Source organism: Calidris pugnax, unplaced genomic scaffold (genome assembly GCF_001431845.1).
Source record: "Calidris pugnax isolate Ruff unplaced genomic scaffold, ASM143184v1 scaffold557, whole genome shotgun sequence".
NCBI classification, from domain to species: domain Eukaryota; kingdom Metazoa; phylum Chordata; class Aves; order Charadriiformes; family Scolopacidae; genus Calidris; species Calidris pugnax.
This window is the reverse complement of record NW_015091604.1, coordinates 16,856-24,487: the sequence shown is the minus strand read 5'-3', so window position 1 is coordinate 24,487 and position 7,632 is coordinate 16,856. Positions and strand designations below refer to the sequence as shown.

The 7,632-nt window shown below is 59.2% G+C and overlaps 1 protein-coding gene across 1 annotated transcript in view; it reads right to left on the bottom strand.

Annotated features, from left to right (window-relative positions):
- Window positions 1-7,632, bottom strand: part of LOC106899878 (WD repeat-containing protein 24) — a 12,818-nt gene that overhangs the window by 2,298 nt on the left and 2,888 nt on the right. The window contains exons 3-9 of the mRNA XM_014961815.1: window positions 6,167-6,842; window positions 4,642-4,757; window positions 2,467-2,588; window positions 1,283-1,387; window positions 851-1,188; window positions 264-448; window positions 3-142 (exon numbers count right to left, since the gene is read on the bottom strand). Coding sequence (XP_014817301.1) covers window positions 3-142; window positions 264-448; window positions 851-1,188; window positions 1,283-1,387; window positions 2,467-2,588; window positions 4,642-4,757; window positions 6,167-6,842 — 1,682 coding nt within the window. The remainder of the gene's footprint in view (window positions 1-2; window positions 143-263; window positions 449-850; window positions 1,189-1,282; window positions 1,388-2,466; window positions 2,589-4,641; window positions 4,758-6,166; window positions 6,843-7,632) is intronic.

Genomic DNA, 7,632 nt, shown 5'->3' with positions numbered 1-7,632 from the left:
GCCGGCGGGGCAGTGGGAGCTGGTCTCCAGCCACTTCATGATGTGCTGGAGGTGGCCACCGTGACTACAGCCCTGGCACCAGACGAAGAGTCCCTTCACCACGTGGTGACAGACAGCACACATGCTGGCACACTGCCGACACCTGCGCCGGAGACAAGGGGGTGAGCCCCACAGGGAGAAAAACCCATCCTCCCCCAATCCCTGGGGCTTCCCCCTGGGTGACCAGGAGGTGGGTCCCCCCCCCGTCACCTCCCTGCCCTCACCGGTCGCAGATCCAGCCCCGGTTGCTCATGGGCCTCTTGCAGTTGCTGCAGTTGACGTGGAGGGTGGTGGAAGCCTGGTTGAGGCAGTTGATGGCCCGGCACGTGCTCAGCTTGATCACCTCATTAGAGATGTTCCAGAGCTGGAAACGCTGCAGGAGGTCGATGTAGGACGTGTACCAGTGCTCCTGGGGATGGGAACAGACAGCTGAGCCCTCACAGCCCCCAAAATTCCCTCTGGGATCTCAGCCTTGCAGCCCAAAGGTGGTGAGGGAACTAGGGGGCTGGGGAAGAGACGTCCTTCTCCAAGTCAACAGGCCAAGACCACTTCCCCACGGTGGACACCACCTGCTGGGACCAGCGGTAGGGCAGCCAGCCCGGATACTCGGGGTCCTGGAGCTGCCCACCCCATTTTAGAGCGAGCCTGAGGGGCTGGAGGAGAGGAAGAACTCCCAGAATCCAGGTGGGATCCCATGGTGTTGGGACACACCACCTCTGGGTCCCACCGGCGTGTCCTACCACATCTCGTGGGGTTGAAGGGAAGGGGTTCAGCTCCTACGCAGGTGGGAAGGGGGCTTCCAGGGGTCTACCTGGGTCTGCTCGTCGATCTCCTTGCGGATGCGGTCCCCCAGCACGATGAGGACGGAGACGGCCGTCTGCACGTCCCCCTGCTCGGCGTAGAAGAGGAGCGTGTCCCTCACGATGGGATTGAAGAAGTCGGAGGGCAGGCGGTTCTCGTAGAGGGAGTGGGAGATGGAGATGAGGGAGAAGGACTCCACGGGCGTCAGGGACACCGTCTCGGCCTCGTTGCCGCTGACGTGAGGGGAGTCGGCCTTGTCTTGCAGGTGGTCCAAGGCTGATGGGTTGTCCACGATCTCGTGGCGCAGGGGGAAAGCTTCTTGGGGCAGGCTGTATTCCTGCTCCTCAGCTGGGAGGGGGAGAGAGGAGAAGGCCAGGGGAAAAATCCAGCTGCGTGTTTGGGGTAAAAAACACCCTCCTCCCAGCACCACCCAGGCACTCACCGTGTGGGTTCTCGTGATCCATCATATAGAGGTCATCTTCATCTGCTTCCACGTCTCCCAGCAGATAGTCCGCAGGGACGTCGCTGCCCTCCGTCTCCTCGTTGTCTGCGTGCCCAGGGAGAGAGAAATCATAGGATCATAGAATTGCCCAGGCCGGAAGGGACCTCCAAAGGCCATCTAGTCCCACCCCCCCGCAGTCAGCAGGGACACCCCCAACTAGACCAGGTTGCCCAGGGCCTCGTCGAGCCTCTCCTTGAATATCTCCAGGGAAGGGGCCTCAACCACCTCCCTGGGCAACCTGTTCCAGTGCTCCACCACCCTCACAGTGAAGAACCCTCTCCTCATCTCCAGTCTAAATCTGTTCCCCTCCAGCTTGAAGCCATTGCCCCTCGTCCTGTCACTGCAGGCCTTTCTAAACAGGCTCTCCCCAGCCTTCCTGTAGGCCCCTTCAGGTACTGGAAGGCTGCTATTAGGTCTCCCCGGAGCCTCCTCTTCTCCAGGCTGAACAACCCCAGCTCCCTCAGCCTGTCCTCGTAGCAGAGGTGCTCCATCCCCCTGATCATCCTCGTGGCCCTCCTCTGGACCCTCTCCATCAGGTCCACGTCCTTCTTCTATTGAGGGCTCCAGCCCTGCACACAATACTCCAGGTGAGGTCTCACCAGAGCAGAGCAAAGTGGCAGAATCCCCTCTCTGGACCTGCTGGCAACGCAGCTTTTGATGCAGCCCAGGATGGGATTGGCCTTCTGGGCTGCAAGTGCCCACTGCCTGCTCATGTCCAGCTTCTCGTCCACCAGCACCCCCAAGTCCCTTTCCTCAGGGCTGCTTTCCAATCCCTCACCCCCCAGTTTGTATTGGTGGCGAGGATTGTTCCGGCCCAGGTGCAGAACCTTGCATTTGCTCTTGTCAAATCAGCTCCTTCCCCTCGGGAACACACCCCACCCCATCTCCTCCCCACCACAGCCACATTCCTGTCACCCACAGCCACCACTGTGGGGGGGACACGGGGGTAAAACCTCCTTCTGCAACACCCTGGGGCTCAGCGTGCTTCACCTGGGGGCCACGACAGGTCTAATCCCCCCAGTTTCCAGCATAAATTTCCCAATTTATCCCACATCAGGGCCATCTGCAGGTGAGGAGGGGGGAGCTGCTGGACTGGGGGGTCTGCCCACCCCAGGAAACGTTACCCTCGTTGTTGATCAGGGTGGAGGAGGAATCCAGGAGGATGTTTTCCGTGCGGCTTTCTCCTTTGCTGCGGTCCAGTCTCGACTCACTGCCCAGCCCAGAGGGGATGTCCTTCAGGTTAAAGCTGGGAAAGAAGCCAAATTGAACAGTCACAGGAGTCCACGGCCTCCATTCTCACCAGCAAAACAGTCCCCAGCTACCGTTTGAGGGGTGGGACGCAAGACACGGCCGATTCCCCGAGAGGGCAGAAGTCAGCTCTGCCCACATCGTAACTTAAAAATGAATCACAGAATCACAGAATCTTCTAGGTTGGAAGGGACCTTAAAGATCATCTTGTCCAACCGTCAACCTCACTGACAAAAATAGACACCCACACAACAAACAAGAAGCATCATCACTAAACCAGACCTCCCAGCACTACATCAACCTGTCTTTTGAACACCTCCAGGGATGGGGCCTCAACCACCTCCCTGGGCAGCCCATTCCAATGCCTGAGAACCCTTTCAGTGAAAAAATTTTTCCTAATATCCAGCCTGAACCTCCCCTGGTGCAACTTGAGGCCATTTCCTCTTGTCCTGTCGCCTGTGACTTGGGAGAAGAGACCGACCCCCACCTCTCTACACCCTCCTTTCAGGGAGTTGGAGAGAGCAATAAGGTCTCCCCTCAGCCTCCTCTTCTCCAGGCTGAATAACCCCAGCTCCCTCAGCCTCTCCTCATAAGACTTACTCTCCAGACCCCTCACCAGCTTTGTCGCCCTTCTCTGGACCCGCTCCAGCACCTCAATGTCTTTTTTATGGTAGGGGGCCCAAAACTGGACACAGCACTCGAGGCGAGGCCTCACCAGTGCCGAGTACAGGGGGACAATCACCTCTCAGGCCCTACTCCCCACACTGTCCCTGACACAGGCCAGGATGCTGGTGGCTTTCTTGAAGATATATCATAATTGCTAACACAGTCCTTCCTCCACGCCTGGTGTCTGCGCACGCACGCACCACGAAGGTGTCCCCAAAGGATTTCAGAGCCCTGCACAGGCTCTTGCCTCCATCCCTTGGTATCTACCTCCACCTCAGAGGAAGCAAACGGGAGCTGCCTCCTAGACGGTGCCCTGCTGTTCGTCCTGCATCACTGAGAGGGAAAAGGAAGGGAAGGGGGTTGAAGCTCCAGGAGCTTCAGGGCTCTTCAGCTCATTGCCCGCGGTTCCTGTCAGTGCCAGACAGTGACCCACCCGCCTCTGGGCGCGGAGCTGGGTCAAGGAGAGGCTTTTGTTTGATGTTATTCGAGTCTTCACTGCTCCCTTGCTGGGAACCTGGCCCTTTGAGGTCTGAACAGCTCATTTGGAGTCCTCAGCCCTCACTTTTGTGTGTCACTGAGAAGAGGAAAAACAAGTTTTCCTGCTTCATCAGCCCAGGATGGGGCTGTCCACGCCGAAGCTGCTCTCAGGGCCTGGCTGTCCTCTCCCTTTCAAAGGCAGAAGATCTCTCTGCACCAGCAGCTCAACAAGGGCTTCTCCACCCCCCACCCCTCTTGTCACAGTCACTAATTAAATAACCACAAAGATGGCACCAGCCCCACCACAGCTTCAAACTTTGTTTTAAGGCAGAAAGGGAGCAGTGTAGAAGAGCCTGCATGGCTCAAGGCCGGGCTGGTTGCTCACTTTTCACACCCACACGGAAAATGGCCATGTTCAGATGATGCCAACCTGCAAACTGGACAGGCTGAGGGAGCTGGGGTTGTTCAGCCTGAAGAAGAGGAGGCTCCAGGGAGACCTAACAGCAGCCTTCCAGTACCTGAAGGGGCCTACAGGAAGGCTGGGGAGAACCTGTTTAGAAAGGCCTGCAGTGACAGGACGAGGGGCAATGGCTTCAAGCTGGAGGGGAACAGATTTAGACTGGAGATGAGGAGAGGGTTCTTCACTGGGAGGGTGGTGGAGCACTGGGACAGGTTGCCCAGGGAGGTGGTTGAGGCCCCTTCCCTGGAGATATTCAAGGAGAGGCTCGACGAGGCCCTGGGCAACCTGGTCTAGTTGGGGGGGTCCCTGCTGACTGCGGGGAGGAGGGATGAGATGAACTTTGGAGGTCCCTTCCGGCCTGGGCAATTCTATGATTCTATTCTATGATAAACCAGCGTGTCCTGGGGCTGGGGGAGAGCCATCCCTGCCCCCAGCCCAGCTCCCTTACCTGTTCATGAGGGGGAGGGCGGCGCTGCCTTTCCCCATGCTGTGGTTGAGGTTGGTGGAGGACACGGTGCCGAGGCTGGAATAGATAATCCGCAGCATCGTCCATGTTTGAGCCACCTACACGAGAGACAGCCACGGTGAGACCTCCTCAGGGTAAAAACCTGAGCAGCCACCTGCCTGGCCACAAACTCCCATCACCAGCCCATCTACGGAGCTGGGCAAGGTCTCAGGGTGGTCATGTTTCTGGGCAACGATCTGCCCTTCTTGGAGACAACAGCGGTATGGGTTTGGAACCAGGTGGAGGTACACCTTCTGGGACAGCCAGATGGAAAGCTGCCATCCAGCTTGGGTGGTGGGCCTCATCCTGACAGTGCTGTGTGGGACTGAGTGCACCCTCAGCAAGTTTGCTGGTGACACCACCAGTGAGGTGGTCAACACGCTGGAGGGAAGGGATGTCATCCAGAGGGACCTGGACAGGCTTGAGAGGTGGCCCCGTGTGAACCTCATGACGTTCAACCAAGTGCAAGGTTCTGCACCTGGGTTGGAAAGCTGCCATCCAGCTTGGGTGGTGGGCCTCATCCTGACAGTGCTGTGTGGGACTGAGTGCACCCTCAGCAAGTTTGCTGGTGACACCACCAGTGAGGTGGTCAACACGCTGGAGGGAAGGGATGTCATCCAGAGGGACCTGGACAGGCTTGAGAGGTGGCCCCGTGTGAACCTCATGACGTTCAACCAAGTGCAAGGTTCTGCACCTGGGTCAACTACAGGTTGGGTGGAGAATGGCTGGAGAGCAGCCCTGAGGAGAAGGCCTTGGGGGTGCTGGTGGACAAGAAGCTCAACATTCACAGGCAACATGAGCTGGCAGCACAGAAACCCCCCACAGCCTGGGCTGCATCCCCAGCAGCGTGGCCAGCAGGGCCAGGGGGGGATTCTGCCCCTCTGCTCCGCTCTGGGGAGACACCCCCCAGTGCTGCCTCCAGCTCTGGGGCCACCAACAGCAGAAGGACATGGAGCTGTTGGAGCGGGGCCAGAGGAGGCCCCAGAGATGCTGGGAGGGCTGGAGCCCCTCTGCTGGGAGGGGGGGCTGAGAGAGTTGGGGGGGTTCAGCCTGGAGAAGAGAAGGCTCCGGGGAGACCTTGGAGCCCCTTCCAGTCCCTAAAGAAGGGGGGCTCCAGGAAAGCTGGGGAGGGACTCGGGATGAGGGAGGAGAGCCCTAGGAGGAGGGGGAAGGGTTGGACCCTGCAAGAGGGGAGATGGAGCTGAGCTGTGGGGAAGAACTTGTTTGGTGTGAGGGTGGTGAGAGCCTGGCCCAGGTTGGCCCGAGAAGCTGTGGCTGCCCCATCCCTGGAGGGGTTCAAGGGCAGGTTGGAGGGGGCTTGGAGCAACCTGGTCTGGTGGGAGGTGTCCCTGCCCAGGGCAGGGGGTGGCACTGGGTGGGCTTTAAGGTCCCTTCCAACCCAAACCATTCTATGGTTCTACTTTTCAACCTCAGCACCTGCACGGAGAGTCTCCAGCCTGGCTCTCACCTGGTTGCGGTCCAAGCCCTTGGCCACCTTGGCATTGTGGTCGCAGAGCTCGGCCAGGGGCCGGCCGGCCAGCGCGTACTGCTTGGCGGTGTGCACGAACCAGTCCATGCTGCCACTCTCCACGTCAGTCTCAAAGACGCTGAGGGCACTGGAGGAGGAGATATACTCAAACTGCTCCGTGGGGTCCAGCTTGCGCTTGAAGAAGATGGGGTGGCGCCGGTCCCCGATGTAAGGCTTGCGGTTGGAGTCGGAGGAGATGAGGCTCTCTTTGGCGGCGAAGGCCAGGTCTCCGTAGAGGCTGTAGCACAGCCCCTCGGGGTTGGCCCGGTCGATGGGCTGGCTGGCATCCTTGAAGATGTGCTGGTAGAGAGTGCTGTCCTTGGAACCCGAGAGGAGGAAGTAGGGGTCGTGGAGGTGACGCCACACGATGCCCGTGGTGACGTCCTTGTGCTCCTCGAACATGGCGGAGGGGATGAAGGGCCGCCGCACGTCCCAGACGTAGATGTTGTGGTCCACCATCATGGAGCAGGTGGCGATGTGGTGCTTGCACTCCGGGCGCCACTTCACCCGGGCCACCGAGGCGATGGTCTGCACGCAGTAGATCTCCTTCGCCCGCGTGGTGTTCATGTCCCACACCTTCACCATCTTATCCCGCCCGCCCGTTGCCAGCCAACCCCTGGGAGAAGGATGGAGAAACATGGTGAGACACCAGCTTGTGCCACCGTTCACCTCTTCTATCCCGCCCCGGGCACAGAAACGCTGACATACACGGACGTGACCACATCCACGCCAAGAGGAAGCAGCTGGGCTGCAATCACAGCCTCCCACACGCCACCCTAACGCCTCCGCACTCCAACAACCAGGTCAGGCAACACCCCTCCTCCCCGCTCCTCTTCAAGGCCCTGTTGTCTTCACAGCCACGCTCATCCGAAGGGCTCCCAGCCAGACCAGTTCCCCCCACCTCTGGCTTCCGCTTGCCAGGGAGAGCGGAGAGGAAAAAGGCCAGTTTGAACCTATTTCAGGGCCTCTGGTGAGGAGTCGGAGCGCTGCCAGGCAGGGAGGGAGGAAGGAGTGGTGACAAAGGGACCCACACACCACAACAACTGTTTACAGACGCTCCCCGACTGCCCCCGGGGAAAGGCAGGAGGAAAAATGTGATCACCCAAAAGCCACCGTGTCCCAGAGCAGCCGTGCAGCGCCCGCCCTCCCTGAGACAAGCACCGGAGCGAGAGGCTGCGCTGACACAGGCAGCAAGAGAGCAGCCTGCTGAACCCCCCACCAGCCATCCAACACCTCAGAACCCCCCAACCTGGTCAAAAAAACCAAACCAAACCCACACCAACTCACCCCCAAATCCTCAAGCAATAACAGAATCACAGAATCACAGAATCTTCTAGGTTGGAAGGGACCTTAAAGATCATCTTGTCCAACCGTCAACCGAACTGACAAAAATAGACACCCACACA